The 21,160-nt window shown below is 42.1% G+C and overlaps 2 protein-coding genes across 3 annotated transcripts in view; one reads left to right on the top strand and one right to left on the bottom strand.

The window, feature by feature from the left end:
* LOC127375918 (uncharacterized) overlaps positions 1–17,686 on the top strand; it is a 33,606-nt gene extending 15,920 nt beyond the window's left edge. The window contains exons 42-74 of one of the 2 annotated variants that reach the window (XM_051423577.1): positions 707–784; positions 2,683–3,054; positions 3,593–3,946; positions 4,559–4,894; positions 4,984–5,115; positions 5,307–5,459; positions 5,662–5,778; positions 5,883–6,056; positions 6,174–6,381; positions 6,827–6,981; positions 7,051–7,163; positions 7,352–7,433; positions 7,586–7,723; positions 8,038–8,200; positions 8,376–8,491; positions 8,713–8,859; positions 9,329–9,442; positions 9,537–9,653; positions 9,761–9,919; positions 11,456–11,617; positions 12,557–12,719; positions 12,800–12,987; positions 13,077–13,169; positions 13,302–13,509; positions 14,077–14,264; positions 14,881–14,978; positions 15,293–15,477; positions 15,566–15,765; positions 15,850–16,018; positions 16,097–16,206; positions 16,336–16,458; positions 16,956–17,082; positions 17,220–17,686. In XM_051423577.1, the coding sequence (XP_051279537.1) occupies positions 707–784; positions 2,683–3,054; positions 3,593–3,946; positions 4,559–4,894; positions 4,984–5,115; positions 5,307–5,459; positions 5,662–5,778; positions 5,883–6,056; positions 6,174–6,381; positions 6,827–6,981; positions 7,051–7,163; positions 7,352–7,433; positions 7,586–7,723; positions 8,038–8,200; positions 8,376–8,491; positions 8,713–8,859; positions 9,329–9,442; positions 9,537–9,653; positions 9,761–9,919; positions 11,456–11,617; positions 12,557–12,719; positions 12,800–12,987; positions 13,077–13,169; positions 13,302–13,509; positions 14,077–14,264; positions 14,881–14,978; positions 15,293–15,477; positions 15,566–15,765; positions 15,850–16,018; positions 16,097–16,206; positions 16,336–16,458; positions 16,956–17,082; positions 17,220–17,230 (5,253 nt within the window). In that variant the 3' untranslated portion in view covers positions 17,231–17,686. Of the gene's footprint in view, positions 1–706; positions 785–2,682; positions 3,055–3,592; positions 3,947–4,558; positions 4,895–4,983; positions 5,116–5,306; positions 5,460–5,661; positions 5,779–5,882; positions 6,057–6,173; positions 6,382–6,826; positions 6,982–7,050; positions 7,164–7,351; positions 7,434–7,585; positions 7,724–8,037; positions 8,201–8,375; positions 8,492–8,712; positions 8,860–9,328; positions 9,443–9,536; positions 9,654–9,760; positions 9,920–11,455; positions 11,618–12,556; positions 12,720–12,784; positions 12,988–13,076; positions 13,170–13,301; positions 13,510–14,076; positions 14,265–14,880; positions 14,979–15,292; positions 15,478–15,565; positions 15,766–15,849; positions 16,019–16,096; positions 16,207–16,335; positions 16,459–16,955; positions 17,083–17,219 lie in introns of both variants that reach the window. The other variant, XM_051422756.1, reaches the window with a different exon arrangement.
* On the bottom strand, positions 17,611–21,129 carry LOC127361690 (V-type proton ATPase subunit d 1-like). The gene is made up of 8 exons (XM_051396539.1): positions 20,895–21,129; positions 20,092–20,263; positions 19,683–19,861; positions 18,871–18,950; positions 18,604–18,681; positions 18,324–18,500; positions 18,152–18,229; positions 17,611–17,868 (listed from the first exon to the last, which is right to left on the bottom strand). Exons 1-8 carry the CDS (start codon positions 21,013–21,015, stop codon positions 17,695–17,697), a joined length of 1,059 nt encoding a protein of 352 aa, XP_051252499.1. The 5' UTR covers positions 21,016–21,129; the 3' UTR covers positions 17,611–17,694.
* Positions 21,130–21,160: the final 31 nt, after the last annotated feature.

Here is a 21,160-nt window from a genome sequence, read left to right as displayed (position 1 = left end):
CTGACTTTTACTGTGTCTTTATTTAATTTATCTGTTAATCCATAGGACCAAAATTACTGCTGTGTGTCACCAGTATAGCTATGATAACAAATATTGCTTTTTGAAATAAAGTCCTAATGGAGGAATATATCAAATATTAAGGGACACCACACCTACTTTCCATTGTTGTATCCTCAAACTGAAACAACAATATTTATACCCTGCATGTCCTACACCACTTAAAGGCACTGTTCGACATTTTAGGAAATGCAGCAAATTAGCAAGCTTTAGAGGTTCTGGTATTTTGTTCCCTTTGGACAGAGCCAGGCTAGCCTTTTCCCCTTGTTTCCAGTCTTTATGCTAAGCTAAGCTAACTGGCTGCTAGCTGTAGCTTCATATTTAACAAGTATTATCAATCTTCTCATCTAACTCACAGAGAGAAAGAGCATGAATATCAAAATATTCCTTTTAAGAAGTTGATCCGCTATTACAGCATGTATAATAGCACAGCATGATCAGTAGCATCAAATGAAACATTAAGAATAAACCAGAAATACTGTTTCAACATTAAACGTGTTGTTTCATAGTAAGGGCTCAGATTAGCAGGTTGGCGTGCCACAGAATTTTATGTCTAAAGTTCAGTAATTCCTCAGAAACTCTTCCGTCTCTTCCTTCGGTTTCTTCTTTGAAAAACAAACATTGCCAACAGGGGGTTTTGTTTTCACAGATGAACTGCACAGGGGACAGCACCGCAGACCGACTCTCAGCCCAGTGCTATGGAAATGTGGCAGGTCGTCCTGTGGAGGTACGAGTCTTTCGCTCCTATAGACCACACAACAGGCTCTGTTATGGCCTGTCACTCGTTCACTTTAGCCTCAGTGCTCACACTAAAGGCTGTTACAGTCCTAATGGCCAGAAGGAGCTCAGAGCTAACCTCACTCATTCATCAGTGCTACTGATGACATATCTGGGCCTGCCCAATAAATCTAGTCTCAGGCTCCTGCTCCGGCCCGGGCCTCAGAGATGGGCCCTAGGGATCGGGTTGGTTGTTGGCCCTTGGATAATGGATTTAAATGTGGGATTGAGGTTGGAGAGGCCTGGGCTCTATGGCTGGCATGGGCTGCTTGAGTTCGGGACTGGCAGCGTTGCACACAAGGCGGAGGTGACAGGTCGGATGAGGTTGGAAAGCTGGTGTCACATCTGGGCAGATGTGAGTGTAGCATGGGACTCAATCACTTCAAGTTTGTTGGTGTCTGTCCGATGTAAAGGGGTGGGCAGGTTGGTGTGGGTGCAGGTTGGGAGAGTTGAGGGGGGTGCACCACATAAAACCTCTTTAACCATACATGGACAAGCAGGGAAAGATGGACTCAAAGGTTTGTTGGGTTTACAGAATGAGCACGACTCCTTTCAGTGCCTCTTGTCTGTACTGCTAAAGGATCAAAAGGCTGAAGTTGGCTGGACCTTCCAGCATCACTGGGCCTCTCTTGCCTCCAGCATCCCAAACAGAGTAGACCTCCAGGGGTCAGGTCAGCTCAGTGATGCCTCCCTCTCTGGAAGTGCCCGAGTCTCTTTCAACACCCGCTCTGCCCACATTGACATGACTGCTGCCTGGGAGCCATCCACCTCCTTCAAGGGAATTCTTCAGCAAAACCTGGGCACCACTGGTGTACCAGGGGAGCTCACTGTTAGCATGTCGACCACGGCTGGGCAAGCTCAATTGGAGGTGGAGAGTGATGGGTGCTCCATGCTGTTCCAGGCAAATCAACACAAGGGAGGAGAGGACAAGAGGACCAGTTGGATTTTTTTTGTCCATCAGAGATGTTTCTTACTGAAGGTTAGAGAGGAAACAGTGTCAGGAAACTTGTTTCCTGACTGAAGGAAAGCAAAAGAAACATCTTCAAAAGAGATGACTCTTGTCTTTCCATTACAGTACAATTTGCATCGATAACACCAATAGCTACTGCATGAAATATGTATCAACAAGACCATGGTTGAAATGAAATGGTTAGCCTCATAATGGATTTTAGCTACACCAGTGGCATGGCTTTAGAGATGGCAATGTTGGTCTGTCTGTTGGTATGTCCACAACTTTGGTCCAGACTGAAACATGCCAATAACTATTGCGTGGGTTGCCATGATTTTTGGTACCACCATACATCTTTCTCTAGGGATTAATTGTAATATCCTTAGCGAGCCCTTAGCTCTTCATCAGGTCAAAATGCTAAATTAATACATATAATACAACTGCCATCAGTTTCTTCTGTTACTGTTTTGTGCTCGGTTAGGATCAGTTAGGATTTAGCTCAAAGCACTGCTGAGCCTAAGTACAGCTTCACATAGTAATGACTGTGGACTGCTAAAAGATAAGATGACATTTGAACACAGTTGCTTCCTATCTGCTAGTTCTGCTGATCGATCTCCTCACTGTGTCAGCTCAGAATATCAATACAGTCAGCAATGGTCTTTTTTTGTTAGTGTATTTTGGTATATTTGTGTTAAATGCATTTAATGATTGTTTATTAATGATAATATATATATATATATATATATATATATATATATATATATATATATATATGTTAGCCTGTACACGTGTCTGCTTGTTAAATGACAAAACATCTTTATATGGTGACTTATACTTCATTTGTTTGGACGGAGTGGAGAATAGATCTGTTCTAATCTTTCATTATTTTTCCTCTGTAGTCTCTCCTACCGTCACAGACTTCAGCCAACATCTCCATCGCCCGTTCTGGCTGCTCTACATATCTAAGTACTGCCCTGCAGGCTGAAGGGGAACAGAAAGGCAACTTTAGTCTGCATTTAACCTGTCACCCCCACCTTAGTCTGAAAGCATCTGTACAACACTCGATAGAAGCAGTACAGATGCTGGGATTTCCTACCCACGGAGCATTAATCTTGAATGTTTCAACCGCACATCTGCCTGGTGTGAAGGCTGGGCTGGAGCTGGGACGTTGTTATTTCATGGCTAATTTGGGGAAAACCAAGGCTTCACAAACAGAGGGGGATCAGTCTTTGTACGCTGTAAATGTGACCAACTATTGTCCTGCTCTACAGGTAAGAATATCTATCAGTTCTGTGTGCTATTGTGTGTAGAGACTGGAACAAACGAGTATGTTTAAGTTGTAAATATTACTGTTACCTCTCACTGTGGCAACACATTGTCATTTCTTTCATCACAGTTAGAATAACTGCAATTTCTTACATGATTCACCCCTCTCCATGTTAACACAGCCTCCTTTGAAATACAGTTTCCACCCTGTTAGAAGGTCAAGCTACAGCTCATTTATCATAGCAGCAGAGCAGAACAACACATAGATGATACAGCTGCTAGGCTAGATTACTATCACCCCTATTTGACTTGCTTCCACTGTGTAGAGAGACAGAGTCAACTCTCCTTCCACCAGTTGGGAGCATAAACATTTTAAAATCTATGCTGTGACATTAAATTAAATTAAATGAATAATTGTGTTAATAGCTCAAACACTTTATTCCCAAATGCTGCAGAGTGTAAAAAATAAGATAACTAGTAATTACAAGTAGGCAATCTGAGTCTAACAGCGATTAACATCCTCCATGTATGTCTGTGCCACAGGGAACAGTCCTCCCAGTCTCTCTGGCTCTTCAGGGCCGCATCTCAGTCATCCCCTGCCAGCTTACCATGACCTCTTCTCTGAGGGCAGAAAACCAGGACCTCTCGCTGGAGCTGAGTCAGTCCTGCAGGCCTCCACATCTCTCTGGGACCCTCACACACTCCTTCCTTGGGCTGAGGAGCCAAGGTGTGCCCCAGATGATCTCTGTAGAGGCCACTGCTCCTGGAGGCCCTGAGGAGTCTGGGGCCTTGTTCATTAAAGCTGGGGCATGTTCCATCAGGGCCAATAGAGTCATAGAGGCCAAAGGAAGGACACAGTGGCTCTGGGCTCTGGTGTCAAAGTGCCCAGTGTTACAGGTATATTTGTCGATAATTATTACAGCTTTGACATCAAATTAATAATTAGGAATTTTTGTAGACTATTAAGCTACTATTATGAACATTATTGATTGCCTAAGGAAGGCACTACAAAAGACCTTTTTCACTGCAGACATTTAGACATGTAAGGACAAGTACTGATGTAATTAATAACATAAAGACTGCATACTAGGGGGTGTGATTTTGACAAAACATAGAAGGATGATGTATCTTTAGAAAATCATCAGGCCAGTATGCTGATAATTTTTGCTGATTGTACAGCTGTATTTTGTCTTTTAAGTGACAGAAAGTCAGAACGCATCCTTGAACTGGATTTCTGAGATAAACTCTGTTAGTAATCCAAAAACCAGACTCTAACAATGTTAATGTAATGTTTACAGTCACAAGTCAATTGTGTGGTTGTTACACATAGCCTATGTATTGTTATATTTACCTCCAACATCCCCCTGGCTTCGAGTATAACCCACCCTCAAAAATGTATTTATTTATCTTTATTCTTATCAATATTCCTTTGACGAATCCACCGATGTGTGTTTATTTGTTTATTTGCTACTGTCGGTCATAATGACATTGGTGTTCTGTCCATTCTAGGCACATTTAAATGGCTCAGTGTGGCAGGACTCTCAGGGTATCTGGACAGCCTTGATGGACGCCGATCTGGAGGGCAAAAGGGGTTTCCTGAGGCTGAACGCAAGGGCCTGGCCAGAGCTGAGTGTGGAGGGTGAGCTCCGTCATAACCTTCCTGCTCTCAAACATTTACCACAGCACAGCAGACTGAGAGTAACCGGTAGGGCCGGAAGACAACGCTATGACACAGAAGTCCTCATTCAGATGGAGGAGTGTACTGTCAGAGCCAGTGGCGTTGTGATGTCGCAGAGAGGCCTGCAGGGGTCGCTGGTGTATCACAACAACTGCACAGCGATTCAGGTAAAACAAACCTGCCACTGATTATTATTTCATTCATAATTATCTGACTGATTATCAAAACTATAATAACTTTCTGATCATGTTTGTAGGAGTGGGGTAGTCCAGACAGGATGCAGTCCTCCGGGTTGTTGGTCGTCTCCCCAACTCTCGCAGAATCTCAGGTCTCCATGGCGATAGATGACACAGAATTACAGGCTTCAGTGGCTCTTAGGAAAACCAAGGTGCGGATATACATGAAAACAATTATGATTTTACATTTATTACATTAAAAAATGTTTAATTATTTGCCTTTTAAATGCAATTAAATTTCGATTTCACTGGTAGTAATAAAAAGATGTAGCCTTAATGTATCTATTTCAGGGACTGAGGATGTGGCATGATAATTCAGGGCTGGTTGTTGTTGTTGTTGCAGGATATAAATGAAGCTTCGCTTAATCTAAACCACTCTGTGCCCCTGTTGAAGAAGCTGGGTCTCCCTGCTAATGCTGCAGTAACAGTGAATTCTGGGAGTCATGGCAATGGCTCGTACTATTACCTATTACACAGCAGTGCAGGAAATCAAAAGGTAGGAGGCAGCATTAGCACTCTATGAAACAGTTTCTTGGTATCCAAGACAATTGAAAATATCCTGCATATTCACTTATAACCACATATTATGAAAATCAGCCAGAAGCACAAAGAAGAAATCTATTTTTATCTGTGTGCATGTTTCCTTTCTAACTTTTATAGAAACAGCTGCTGCAGTTGATATTCTGAATGTTTTACAGCTAACTCAAGAGATGACAGTGACACGGATGTCTGAAACAGTCGGAGTGAAGAGCCATTTTAGACACAGAGTGAACTATCTGAATAAACTCGGACTCCCTGCAAACAACAGCATCCAGGTGAGAAACTGAAATAGATTTAACCAATAAACAACTAACAGTTAAAACACTTACTGAAGGTGTACAGTCCCTCAGATGTTTGATATCAGTGACGATGTGTGCAGGTAGAGCTTGGTTCTGCTGAGGGGAAGGCCTTGATCTTACAGTCCCAGTTTGGAGGTCAGCAGGCAGGAGTGAGACTTAAGATGAATTGTCTCCCAGGGACCAAAGAGATAAGAGGGACCATGTGGCACAGCTGGTCTTGGCTACAGGATAGAGGGCTGCCGCTTAATATGGAGGTAACATAATACATTCATGTTTTTGTTCTTTACATTATATTGGTTTACTGAATTGGTATTTATAACAGCGGATGAAGAACAAAAACAAATGTCTCTCTTGTGATTTTCTTCTCCAAGGGCCTCTGTTCCATGCAGGGAGTCTTTTCCCAGCTTCAGTCCAGGGCTGAATTTACTGTGGACAGACACAAGCTGCTCGCCTCTGGCTTGAATGTCAGTGTGGCTGATGGACGTCTGGCCCTGCTGCTCTCCTACTCTCCACCAGCAGCCTCTAATCGAACAGGGACCCGGTCCAGTCTACACACTACCCTGACTGCTCAGTTCAAAGGTCAGATTGTATTAACAGCTGCATTTAATATGGAGTCCACGGAGTCTGCCATATTTCTACAGTAGCCCAGAAGGGACAAACCCTTGCTTGCTCTGGAGGGTATTTGTGTTTTTTTATGGGGTTTTCTCGGTCACCGTAGCTTCTCCTTTGTGTTTGAAAGAGGAGGGTGAAGCAAGGGAGTGGCCATCTGCGACTACATTGCTAAATGCCACTAAGTCCGAAATGCTGGTCCCTTAAATCCTATCATTCGAGTGCAGTATCACAGACTGACCAGCAGATGTCCCAATTTGAATTTATAAATTATTTGAGAGCAACAATTGATTCAAAGTGGTATATTCGCATTTTTTAAAGCTCAATTTTCCATTTCACTTGGTAAAACGGGAATATTCATTTTAAAATGCAAAAGGCTTTTCTAAGTAACTTTGTACTCTGATCCTCTCTGCAGGTCCTCTGCGAAGTGCCTCATTAGACCTTTACTGCCACACCTGGAGAGTCCAACTAGTGGGGGATGTAGGAGGCTGGGGGGCACGTGGAGGGTCCAAGGAGGCCAGAGTCACACTGAAACACACCCTACAGAGACAAACTAGTCCTACGTTACAGGTGAGGATAACACAGACTCAAAATTCCCACAACTCTCCCTCTCTGTGCTCACGGTCTCTGTGGCTGTAGGTGGAGGCCTGGGGAAGACTTACTGACTCACAGCTGAGGTGCTCCATAGCTGTGAACCCTGAACTCAGCTCCTCACTGGCACTCATCATACAGGGACACCATCTGCCTCATAGGTACAGTTAACACACACACACACACACACACACACACACACACACACACACACACACACACACACACACACACACACACACACACACACACACAGAAACCTCACAGGTAATGCTGCCTCATTGTTTATAACCACAATCTGAAAATTAAACTTACACACATCATAAGAGACAGATATTCTTATGTCCAGCAAGGACCTGATGGTGAAGGTGGTCCAGAATATTCCCAGGATGTTGGTTTACCTGCCGTCTCAGCTCAACGTCCGCACTCAGGTGTGTTTATATTCTCAAAGGCACACTCATTTAAATTCAGATCAGAATGAAGCAAAATGTCTGCATCAGTTGTGACATAAATTACAATTACAATTGCTATGCTGTTGATGTTACAGCACTACACATGTTGCATCTCTCTTCCCTCTCTCCAGGTTAACCAGTCCCAGTCCGGTGTTGCAGGTTTGGTGGAGGTGTTATCAGGCAGGAGAAGGCTGTGGGCGCTGGGGGAGCTGGTAGCTATAGAGAGTGGATACAGACAGGCTGTAGAGCTCAAACACACATACCCACAGGTATTTCTGAGCTAAAATATAGCTTTACTGTTAATATAGTGTATGTGTTGTATGTAGTATTTACATGACTTTATTTATGTGCAGGCATAAGTCACAGACATTTTCATTGGCAATATTGCATTAATATTGGTGTCAAGGATGACCGCATGCAATGGTCATCACTTTCGATGATATATTTTATAATATGTACGTGTCAGGCATAAAAAAAGTACACTTTAATCTAATCTTTAATAGACATTTTTGTATTTTGCGCAGCATGAACATCGAGATGAACCCACAGCCCCAGTGTTTCAGTAATTGTCTTTGTTCTGTAGTTGAAGCCGCTGCCCAGGACTGTCGCAGTGAGGACGGTTTATGAGGCCAGAAACTGGACTTACCAAATTCAACATGGAGCTGTGTGGGGCAATCAGGAGTTCAGCCTGTCTGGTCTCTACTCTGCACCTCCAGCACTGGAGATGGGGAACCAGACCCTGAAGGGTATGCTGCATCCATTACAACTATCACGGAGATGACGTTTGTCCATTTCCATTACATCTAACAGAAAGCCTACATCAGGGCTAAAAATAGAAAACATGCAGCTATTAATGAGTTACGACTTAAGATTTTGACTGACTGCAGATGGTTGATGTTTTTCTCTTGTCTTTGACTGCAGTTCACATCAACTGCGTTCCCCGTTTGACTAGTTTGGAGGCGACACTGGAACGTTCCTTAAAGGGTCGACTGGACAGTATTTTTCTGGGCTGGACGAGGCATGGCCGACTGGAGCAGGTCAGACTGTACAAAGTGTTTCATGATCTAGAAAATACAAACATCGTTTTCTCTCCTCCTTTCTGTCTTTTTGAATATATAATTGTCAGATTCAGTTATGACTGAACATTTCATTAAAATTAATCTGGTGCTTCATTACTCCGGCAAATAACACGTGAGCGTCTGTTTGGATATCTACTCTGCTTTCTGTGGTCACAAACAACGTTTTTTTTCGTCTCAAGGTCAGAGCTCTCAGCTCGTGGAGTCGATCAGAGGAGATGAATGAGACCAAACTGGAGCTGAAACAGCCCTTCTCCTCCACACTCAGCCAGATGTCCCTTCAGATGCTATCACACAGTTCTCAGAGAGAACGACGCAGCAGCCACCAAGTAAGCTGCCACACTTTTACTTGTTCTTTTAACACTATTGAAACACTGTACATATTATCTTAGCTAGTCATTTAACCCAGAAATGTGTCTCACCATTTTTTGTCATTTGACTCATTTCTGAAAACTAAAGCTCATGTTCTTGTAACACATTTTAAACTCTATTCTTCACTAATTGTAACTCTAATTCTGTTTTAAAAAAAGTAAAATTTCGACATCAAAAACTTGGCCTCCAATCTTTCCTCATTAAATTGTCCAGAATCTATGAATATGCAAATTGTGTTTGTTTCAAATGTTTTTCACTGTAAAGTCCATTCTCAGTGTTTGTGCACTGGTGGCTTCAGGTTTCTATATCACACTGTAGAAGCTGCATACATATTTTATTTAAAATTTTTATCATATTTACACATTCGGACAGATATCTGGTGTGGAGTTTAGTTTATATTTATTTATCTATTCATTGTGCATGCAGACCCATCTGTCATGGGACAGCTCAGTCCCAGTCAACATCTCCCTCAACCTGAACAAACAGTGGCAGAACAACTCCAGCAGGGGGCAGGCATGTGCTCTGTTCTCAACACAGCAGGTTGGTGGATGTTTATATCTCCTCCTGGATGTCTCTGTGTGTACAGTAAATATTTTTTGGTTGTTCAGTACTTGATTTGTTTGTGTGTGTGTAGATGGTAGTGTCTTCTGTTAAAGGTTGTGTATCAGTGGGTCAGGAGGGAAACTCATACTCACAAAATGCAGAGCTGAGATGGGACAACAAGAGCATCAAGCAGGGCATGAAGTACCAGGTACTCTGCTCCATACTGAAACCTCTATGATTTATAATCTCTTTGTGTGACTGCAGATGGATGGTGTGTTGAAAACATCTCAGTTTGTGTTCCTGTGCTGTTTCTAGAAGGGTCCACGGGGAATGCACAGCCTTCAGGTTAATGTCGGTCTTGACAAAGTGTCTCCAGCACCCTGTCCTTCACACACAATCCTGACAAAGATCCAGACCAACCTCAGGGATCGCTTGGAGCACACAGTCCTGCTGGGACTGTGCCCCCCACAACCTGTGAGTCCACACATCTGCATTTCTTACTTTCTTTCTCATGCAAATGATTAATAGTTTTCTCCCACATCTAAAGACTCGACTGAAAGATTCGTGGTGAAGTGGAGAGATTGCAGCTGCTGTGTTGGTATAAATGAGTAATGGTCTGTCTGTCTCTGTTTGAACTGTGATAAATTATCTCTGAATTTATGTCCCTGGGCGAAAGTGTCTTATCTATTTCTTATATTTGTCAAGTCAAGTCAAATCAAGTCAAATTTTATTTATGTATCCCAAAATCACAAACCACAATTGTCCTCAGGGGGCTTTACAATCTGCACACCATACAACACCCTCTGTCCTGAGACCCTTGATTTGGATATGGGAAAAAAACACAACCCAAAAAACAGAAAAGAAATCTCAGGAAGAGCCACAGAGGAGGAGCCCCCATTACAGGACGGACAGACATGCAATAGATGTCACGTGTACCGAGCAGCCCAACAAAATCATCTTATACACAAATTGTGATGCATGAAGATTATGGAATGTATGTGAAGAATGGGAATCCAGAGTCACAGAGTGGGACCTGAGCCATAATCTTGGTAGGCAGCTGGATGCACAGGATCATCAAGCTACAGGAGTGTTTGCAGGCTTTTTTAACTATGGTGGCACTGACTGATACAAGGATTGCATTAAGTATGTGTCTCCACATTCCAATCATTCCCAATGTATGCAATTCTAATACTGTTTAGGGACACCAGTATGCAGAAATATTCAAATACCCTAGGAAAAAGAACACATTAACACATTTTTGCCCAAAAATTTGGGATGGGACATGGGGTTAATATAAAGTGGGCATGTTTGCAAAGGGGAGACTTGTGGGTAGCAACAGCACCTATTTTCATTCAGATATCTTGAGGTCAGAGGTCAAGGGATCCCTTCGAAAATGTCCATGTCAGTTTTTCCATCTCCAAAATGTATGTTTATAGTGTTATTTAGCTTCCTTCCTGTCATGCTAGCATGACATGGATACGTTAGGTCTTCTAGTTTCATATGATACCAGTATATTCAGTCACTGTTGAGTGGAAGATGTAAGAATAATGGGGTAGCACATGGGATGGCTGGTTAGATTTCAGGTGTGGGCCAGTGCTACCCCAGGCCCTCCCTCTGAAAACACCCCTGTCAAACAAGAAGATTCTGTGTAACAAACCATCTGGTGCAGTCAGGTTACCTGAGCCACACGACCCCCTCTCCACCATGGAGACCTGGAAGAGGACACAAAGGAGCCCAGCCAGTGTTCTGAGAGTTCTTTTACACTTTTGTCTGTCAAGTCCTTTAGAAGCACATCAATCAGGAACCAAGAAGTAAAGCTAAAATTGGTGTAATATGATCAGATTTCAGTTTTTAGTTAAAATTCTAGCTACAGCATTTTGAATGATTTGAAGACTTTCCTATTTGAACACACACCATACACCATGTACGTATATTTCTAAAGTTTTCAGATTTACATGTTGCCTATTTCCTATCTTCAGCTGCTGTTTTTTCTCTGGGTGTGTCTCTCAGACTTTGTCGTGGTCAGGATCCCACAGGGTGAACTCAGGAGAGGAGCTGTTTTACACGCAGTCTCGCTTGTCGGTGACAGGACGGCCGCACCAGTGCAGCCTCACCTTCGCCCTGACCAACTCCTCGACTGCTCAGGGCTCCAACATGTCTCTGTACTCTGAGGTAAATAGCTGGTGATTAATTCGCAGTAACGTGTCTCAGTTAATAACTTTAGTTAAACAGGGCACTTCATTTTTATGCTTTTGGATGCAATAGATTTTTTACACTGATGCTAGGACTTTGCCGAATAGCATTAATAGAATTGGATTAAATATACACAGTGGCTGCTACTCTGTGTCTACTCTCTACGACTAATCCAAAATACTGCTGCCAGGAAAACCCGAGCACATGACACCGATCCTTTCATCTTTTCACTGGCTGTCTGTTAGTTTCAGGGTGGATTTTAAGATTTTAATTATCACTGTTAAACCTTGGAATGTGTTGACCCCCAGCTTTATCGCTGACCTCTTTATCCCCATGTGTCTTCGCGGACCTTGAGGTACCTCCTGATAGCTCCTAAATCCAGATTTAAAAACAGAGGAGACAAAGTGTTTGGCATTAGAGCCGCCGGGCTTTAGAACAACCTTTCAGAGGAGATCAGGATGGCTATCAATTCATTCACACTTTTATAGCCTTGCCTTCCTGTGGTCCTTCTGACTGACCTTTTATTCATCATGAGTTTATTGTTTTATCTTATTTTTATGTATTGCTATGTTTTTGATGCATATGGCTTATTCTATATATTGTATTTTTAACAACAGTTTTTACTGAGCAGATATATACGTTCCACATTCATTACATTACTACATTCAGTGTTCATTTTCATAGTCCATACAATTGTGCATGTGGCATTGAAGTTATTAGGAAATCAAAAAATAGGTGATATACAAATAATAAGATAGACTGAAGAACTATCTAAAGACAAAAAAGCTAAGGTAAGCAAGAACAACGGATAAGAAATAAGAAACTAAATAATGAAATAATAATGATGATAGTAAAACTAAATGAGCTGACCAGAGACCCTTATATGGTTGTGTGTGTGTGTGTGTGTACACTTTACAGTCCAGGATGGGTAATTGGAGTGTGGAGGTGGCGGGCAGTGCCCTGTCTTGGCCCAGAGGGTCTGGTCTCCAGGTGCAGGCCAGACTGGACCGCAGAGAGAGGGTCTGGCTGAACGGAACAGCAAAGGGACAATGTCTTCAGACCACAGCAGGTTACATGAACGGTAAATACACAATCTTCTCTCTAATACTTGCAAAAATATACAAACTATGATTATGAAGAATTTAGTCTCTTCATGTGCAGGTACGGGTTTGAAGGAGGACATCACTGTGGTGGCATGTGTGGGAACAAATCGCAGTTTGGTGCTGGATGTGCAGAAGAGAGACGGCAGCAGCGAACATGAGACTCTGGGCAGTGTGTCTGTGGGATCAACCAATCAGAGGCTGATGCTGAGAGCAAGAGGTTGTTTGGAAGGTCTAACTGCAGTGGAGGTATGACCAACAGGAAAAGTAGGCTACAAGTACAAAGTAATACAATATGGCGTGACACTTTGAAATACTGTGTGTTGTTGTGTTCACAGGCACGTATCCGATATTTGAGCTCTCAGATTCACAATAAGCTGTTGGAGAGAATCAAGACTTTGCAGCATCTCCTTGTTGAATTCAGACGGCAGGTAACCACAACACACAGCACATACACAAACTACTGCAGGATACTTAATGCACACAAATACATGTAGTGGTTTATCATGTCGGGTTTAAATGTGCAGCTTTTAATGTGCTTCTCTTCACAACATCCTCTGCAGTCCAGAGACAGCGAGTTGCTCCAGGAGCTGAGTGTCCTGCCGCTTCTTGTCTCCCAGCGAGCCGAGGCTCTGCTGCTGGGGCACAGAGACAACAGTTTGACGTCTGTGTGGCAGAACAGCCCTCTGTGTCGCATCGTGACCGACAGTCTGCCTCGCTTTCTTGGCCTGCTGCAGCACGCCTCTCTGCTGGGACAACAGGAACTGAGGAGTGAGTCTAGAGAGATGACACTAACCAGTCACACCAGCAGCTGTCAGCCATCAAATATCTTAAAGGGAGTTGTGATTTTGTTTCGATGAGCAAGTCACCTTCTGCTGCTTCAGTTCTCATTTCATAAAAACATATTGTGGGACTTTTACTTGAAACAACCCTTTAACTGACATTGTCTACAAATGAGAGTCTTTTTAATGTACACACGTCTACAGGCACACACTCCACAATGACAGAGTGGTGTGCTGTGGTTGTGTTTGCACAGTAAATTTGGTTGCTGTAATTATAGACATGCCCTTTAGTTGAAACAGTACAGTCAGCCCCTGCCTTTCCTCACAGGCAGAAATCTAATCTCTAAATCATAACCTAATCCTTTTTGCTTTTACGTCATAATCTAAAGTACAAAAAGCATCTTTCTCTAACATTTTCTTCTTAAACGATCACGATTTTTGTGTGCTTTTTTGTTTCTCTTGACTTCAATGTGAGAAATTGAAGTTTGTCTGCTGATGCTCTCATAAGAAGAGTGAAAAAAACCAACCCTGACACTGTGTCGTGCTCCGTCCTCAGGGCCCTTGGCTACTCTGGCAGGTGTGTACCAGGATGTGAAGGGCCAGAGGCCGGAGGCTTTGTGGAGGGAGGCTGTTTCTTTTTGGACCGACGGGCCGGTGGAGGTCCTACCTGCTCTGTTGGGGAACCCTCAGCTGAGGCCGCTGGCTCAGGCCAGCGTCGCCGTGCTCAGCATCGCCCTGGATGTTGTGAGAAATCAGCCATCTTTTCTAGTTTTGTGTTAGACCTTTAGAAATATTAAGAATTTCTCTTTGGCTAATGTAAAGCATGTATTTTGTAGTGTGTCAGTGAGTATGTTTACATACACACAAATATCCCAGTTTTGATTGGATTTTTGGAGTATCCTGTTAATGTTTTGTGCATGTAAGTAGATTTTAGCTTTTATCCCTGTTTTGATAAACCTGGATATGAAACTGAGGTACTGTGGTATGTAAAGACCTTATCCCGGTCTCCTGTCATTGTGTTATATGTGCAGGTGCATGATCTACATGATGAAATAAAAGTGAAGGTCTGAATTTGGTAATGCAGAGCAGATGGAAAGGCTAAATATAGTAATGTTCAGGAAACTAGTTGTAACAGATTTACTGGATGTGGAGGAGTCAAAGAAGAACCTGCAGTGATGTCGGGGCACTGATGTTATAATCATAAATACAGGGATGTTTGTATCCAAGTTTCTCTTGTTCCATGTAAACGTCTTATTCCAAATATGACCAAAACCAGGATAAGCATCAAAGGCATCATACTAATATGCATGTAAACATGTACATTAATGGGTATTAATGGTCTGTATTCTGTGTGAACCAGGCAGGTCAGCATACCTACCACTGGCTGGAGACCAGGTTGGCAATGGCTTTGTCTGGAGTCAGAAAACGACTTGCTTCTGTCTACAAATTCTTCCCCAGGTACTACAACCTACATGAAGAAGGACTCTGTATGCCCTTCCTTTCATGACATTACTTAAAGAGGTTAGAGAAGGGATATATTCATTTGTTGTAGTATGCACATCCTACCTGGTAAGAACTACAGTCAAAAGATTTCTGGATAGAAACTGGGCTAAATTTGAGAGAAAGTTGAAGACATGAAAGTTTTTTGGATGAGGAGGTTACATATAACTGTCTGATAATGACTTTATTTTAATTAAAAGCAGAACCTTACTAAAGTTTGAGACGCTCTGCCAATCTCGATATTTTGAATCGAGTGCTCTTGGTTTCTCCAGTGAGTGTTTAGTGACTGTGTCAGTCCCGCTGCCATCGCTCCCCTGGTCCAGGGTGGCCGAGGCCGGACTGGTGGAGATTCTCCTGGAGGAGTGGCTTCTGAGGCCTCTGCAGACCCTTGCCTCTGTCAGACCCATAGCTGAACTATACCGCCTCAAAAGGAAGATCATGGACAGCCCATTTAGACGTAAGTATGGTTTGAAGTTTTTTTTAGCAATATGGTTATAACGGAGGATTTAATTTAATGTCTTTCTCATTTTGTCTCCCTCTATAAGACCAAGCTCTGCTGGTGGCAGATCAGTTTGTAGTGACATTTGACGGTCACCTGTATGAGCTCCCGGGCTCCTGTCCACTGCTCCTCGCCCAAGACGTCAGCGCTGACCCTTCCTTCATGCTGCTGCTCAGTTCAGACTCACATAACTTCCTTCTGATAGAAATGAATAACAGCACCGTCAACATTCAACACAATGGACAGGTGTGTGTTGATGCTGGTGTCTCAGTTAACACCCCAAAACATCTTGTTTTCTGCAAAAAATAAAATAAAATGTTTGTCTTGCAGGTGAAGGCCAACTGCCATAATGCTGCAATGCACACGTTTCACGGTGACAATGGAGTGGCTGTCCAAAGTGGGCCAAACAGCGTGCAGGTGTCCAATCAGAATGGAGCGTCAGTGTCATGTGACCTGTCGCTTGAGGTGTGCAGCTTCACTCTGGATGGATGGCTGCATGGTAGGAAAACAAAACACTTGACTTGGTACAAACAAGTCCACGGTTGTCCCGTGTTTAAGCACGTTTTTATCTGCACAGGCGCGTCCACTGGCCTGTTAGGGACCAACGACAATGAAGCAGGGAACGATGCTCCTTTAGCTGACGGATCTCAAGCTGAAAACCTCAACAGTCTTTTCTACAGTTGGCAGGTGGGACAAATGGGAAGCAAACTCCTAAATACTTGTGTCTATAATGTCTGCACATTCATGCTGGTGGAGCTATGTTGTCATAAATGTATCCAGATCTCACCTGCAGTTTGTTTTTTTGTGTGTATTTAGATGAAACCAGAGTGTATTAAACCGCCTGGTGTAACAGAGAACTTTCCTGTGGACACAAGCCCTGTGAGCTGCCACTTTCTGTTCTCTTCTCTGGATTCTCCGCTGAGTTCCTGTTTCAGGGTGGTGAGTAGAATAACACTCTTTTCTCTCTTTTCATCTTAATTGGATGTGGAAATAAGACACTGTGAAAGCATATATCTGGCACAGAGCCCACCAGACAGCCCTGACCTCTCTAACCTTTCATGGATTTCATGGCCAAGGAAAGAAACTCAGCCTTACATTAGAAAAGTTCACATATGTTAGAACAAACACGACCTTATGCACTTGTGAATATCACTCATAGATTAGATGACACAAAAACCTGGTCTAAGAAAATGTTTTGAAATGTAACGTCTTTGTTCTGTCAAACAGAAATACTGCCAAATAAATATACACATTTCAGCTTAAATAAATGTAATATATCTTATTTAAGTTTGTTTAATGAATGTTTGACAATCCGCTGCTGTCTGCCATAGTCATGAAGTCAAGGATGTGACATGGAGGAAACTGATATCAGCAAGACAAAATAAATGAAACTGTGCGTGAGCTTCATGTTTACAAAACTGTGTCTGCGTTGTCAGGTGGATCCTGGTCAGTTCTTGTCTGTGTGTGAGTTGAGCTCCTCCAGAGCCCCCTGCAGATTAGCATCTGCTTTTGTTCATCTCTGCCAGCAGAACTACATACCTCTGGAGGTTCCTGTCCAGTGCTGTAAGTTAGACTATTATACAAACAAGATGTGCATCATTAGACTCATACCACATCTCACACATCTTGATACTTGAGATGTTTAAAATGTATCAGTGCAAAACATAGATTTTACCCTCTTGTTTGTCTTTTTGTTTCAGTGAAAGCTTGAAGGAGGGACGAGCTAATGAAGAGCAAAGATGGGTGATTTATGACCTCTGTTAGCTGCTAAAACTAATGTTACACTTTTATACCACTGTTTTTGCAACATTACTTCAATACATTTTATTTTGTATTAAATTGTGTACTTCTTTGTATAGTTACACATTATTATACGTCCTGTTATGTACATGTTTACCTTCTTTACATACGCAGATATTGTGCCAGTAATGTCAATGTGAACACACTAACTATAGCGAGTGGAGGCCTAATTATTTTTCATTTTCTGTGGTCTGTAGTACAAACACTGAAAATATTTGTGACTGATTGTAGTGCAACCACAATAACCAAACCTCACAACCAAACTTGGATCATAAGGAGCTCAACAAATACTTTTTGATTAAGTGCATTTATTACCTCTTTGTATGCTCTCTTACAACTGTGTGTTAAATATATGTATTTCTCTTTATTGCTCAGTTAATTTGTTCCTGGGAAGATGGGTATGTAGTTGTCTATCTTGGACTTCTGTCTCTGTGTGACGCACTCAGAGATCCAGATGATGTTGCGACTCTCCTGCTCCTTCAGTTTGATGTAGGAGTAAAACACTCCGAAGTGGAACTGCTGCAGAAAAGCGAGTGTGTTCAGTTTCACCTGAGAAAAGATAAAAGAGAAGAGTTGAAGCTGCTCAGAGAGACAGAAAGGCAGATTTACTAGGATACACAGTTTACACAAGGGTCAAGCTTAGTTTGAGTTTAAAATAAAAATTTAATCAAACTGTCCATACTTATACATTGAACTTTGAATTCCCACACTTGTGTGTGAAATGCATTGCTTGTTCCAAATATTTTACTATATGAAAACAGGAATCATCTGGGCGCTGCATCAGTTCACATCGCACACCACTCTTACTGAACAAACATTAAAGTTATATTACCTCTCGTTCAAAGAATCTGTCCTCCAGAGTCTTGAAGTCGGATCCTGGCTCAGGGTCCTCAAAAATGATTTTATACTCCTGCAGGGAGATTTAGGTTAAAGTTAGCCATGTGTCTGACCTCAGTTAAGTGCAGTAACAACACAGTAGCTCTCAAAGATAAGATCAGACTCACTGGGTAACAGTTGGCCACAGCTTTGACTTGCTCGTGGTCTTCAGCCTTCGCCAGCAGTCGCAGCCCCTCAGGGTAAAGTCTTCCACAAGATGGATATAACGCGCTCCTGTCTGCACCGCTGAGATCTGTCCCGAAGGAGTTCACTGTGATGATAAAGGCCCGCCTGTCTGCCTCAAACTGCAGAACACACACATGTAAAAAGAACATATAGACAGAACATTTCAGCAAAATGTCTTATATAGAAAGAAATCCAGCTCATGTAGTGGATATTCTACAGTACCTCCAGGATAGGACACATTATATCTTTTGTAGCACCACCAATGTTCTTGCAGAAAGAGTGGAAAGACTCTAAATATGCCTTTAAAAACAAAAAACAAAAGATCATCAGACATCTGCTGATGTATGTGAAAACCTGGCCTCAACCAAAGATGGTCAGCAAGCCATTGCACAACACGAAATGTCATCTGGGATTGTTCAACATGTTTGACACAGCAGTAAATTTTACAGTCCATAATCTACACGGACACTCACACACATTCACTATCACCTTATACAGTTTGTTTCTGAGGATCTCAGCTTCCATCTCATCCAGGTTGGACTCAGATACAGCATCCTGGAAAAAGGGAGCTATGACACAACAATGCAGTGTGCATCACTTTTGTCATTAGTCTGTATCATATATGACTTTTTTTAATCTAACAGAACTCACAATATAAATGATACAAAAAACCCAACGTGTGGTAAATCAAAACTGTGACTTACTAAAGACATTTTTGCAAGGAATCAAATCAGTCAAATGGACTTATTCTGAAGGATTAAATGTGTGACCAGCAAATTTGTGCCATTGACCAATAGAAAACTGACAGAGAAAAAATGGAGAAAGCTTTCATAACTTATTAGCTGTGTTGCTAACTGGCAATTAACTATCAATTAGTTTTCAAGAACTCCTGAGAACAAAACATGAGGAGTAAATAGCTCAGGATAGAGAAGATAGAAAGAACCTTAAGTTATTGTGACTGATTACATACACTTGGCTGGCTAGCGTGTTTAGCGGTTAGCTTGCCAATTACTATTAGTCACCAGTTGTCACTGTACCACTTTACTGTATGTCAACATTTTGACATAAAAGTTAAAATTCTAAGATAATAAATCACATTTTTGACTTAACCAGAAGTTTCTTTTGTTTTCATTTTTCCAAGCACAAATGGGCTTCCATACACCAAAGAGTTAACAGAGGTGTTTCCTCCCACTGTAAAGTAAACTGGTGATGGTTAATTGTCTATAATGACTTGCAACGACTCTGTGAGTGATATTATTATTATGTTTGGGAATTAAACAAAGATTATTTGATGACTCTACCCAGCGGTGTGTCCACCAGGATGGCTGAGTAGAGCTCAGTCGGGGTTCGAGCGATGCCCACTGCGGCCATTTGGTCAAACGCTCCCAGTGGGTGACACCGCGGGAGGAGCTCTGCTACATCTCTCTGTTTCAGGGCCCCGGTGATCAGCATCACCACATTGTCGATCATGTAGCTGTAGCTATGGAAACACAGAGTGAATGGATGTGCTTTTATTTGTCTGCATGATATTTCTTATTACATCCGTGTTATTAAGGACATAGTTCCCTTATAAAAAGGCCTTTAATTTTTATTTTTTTCTTTTGGAGATAAAAAAAACCAGAAAGAAAATGTTGAATGGATATATAAATGCAGTAAAAGTAATTATCCTGTGACCTTTGTATGATTTATGATTGTAGTGTCTTAACATACGTTATATAGTCAAGGAAGGTAGATAATGGAGGCAGGGCGTTGGAGCGAAGGCAGCTGAATTCAGTCACCAGGTACTCCCTCAGCTTGCTGTCCACCAGAGACACAGTCAGGTCCTCTTCAGAGGAGGACAACAGTTTACCATAATCTGTACTCTGCAGGTGCAGCTTCATGTCTGAGGAGAAAAAACACCTAAAGGTTTTGTACTTGTGTCCAGTACATCACAGGCATCTCTGCTCTCAAATCATAGGTTTTTTCCCACTTTGTGTTAGGTTGCTTTTACAAAAAAAAAAGAGGTGACTCATACTTTATATAATTCACATATGGTTATTCCTGACTTTTGATTGACATGTTTAACACATTACAGCTGATTATGACTTACTATTACTGCACACACCATAGACAAATAATATACAAAACACATATGGTGTATAACACAATTCTGCAATATTGGAGTCTGTTTTGAAAATTGTGTAGACAAACTATTACAACTAGTGAAGGGAGTGTAAACATTCCTGAAAATGAATAAATATACAAATACAACCTAACATCTCATTGGTCTTCGTCTTCACTGACTTTCTTTCTCTACCAGAAAGGAATGCCTGTTTCTTGGAAAGAAAATTCACTTTATCTTTTGAAAAATGGGATCCAGGTGAAGAAACTGATAAGATAGGTCCTGTCAGCACTCCACTGCAGCTACCCACACACACCACCAGAATAAAAAAGAAAAGGGTGTAGCTGCAGGTATAGCCTGTTGGCAGGTTATAATACATTCCAAAAATGACAATGAGAAACAATATTCTTACCCTCAAGTGTGTCGCACTGGGCCAGGTTGTGATAGTCAGTGCGAGTTAGAATCCCGGCCTTCATACCTCGAACCAGACCCTCCAGATAGCCGTGATCCACATTGAAACTGAGCTCTGCCATGATGCCAAAAGAGCTCCCAACAAGCCTGGCTGCAGTTAAAGTGGTGTTTTTCTGTGCAGATGTGTCTCTCTTTGTTTCTTTTACAGTAACTTCTGCATTATTCCCTCTCTGACTAACATTCATGCAGTTATTTTCCCTTCCTCTT

The sequence above is a fragment of the Dicentrarchus labrax genome, unplaced genomic scaffold (genome assembly GCF_905237075.1).
Source record: "Dicentrarchus labrax unplaced genomic scaffold, dlabrax2021, whole genome shotgun sequence".
Lineage (NCBI taxonomy): Eukaryota > Metazoa > Chordata > Actinopteri > Moronidae > Dicentrarchus > Dicentrarchus labrax.
This window is presented reverse-complemented; position numbering and strand designations above follow the sequence as displayed.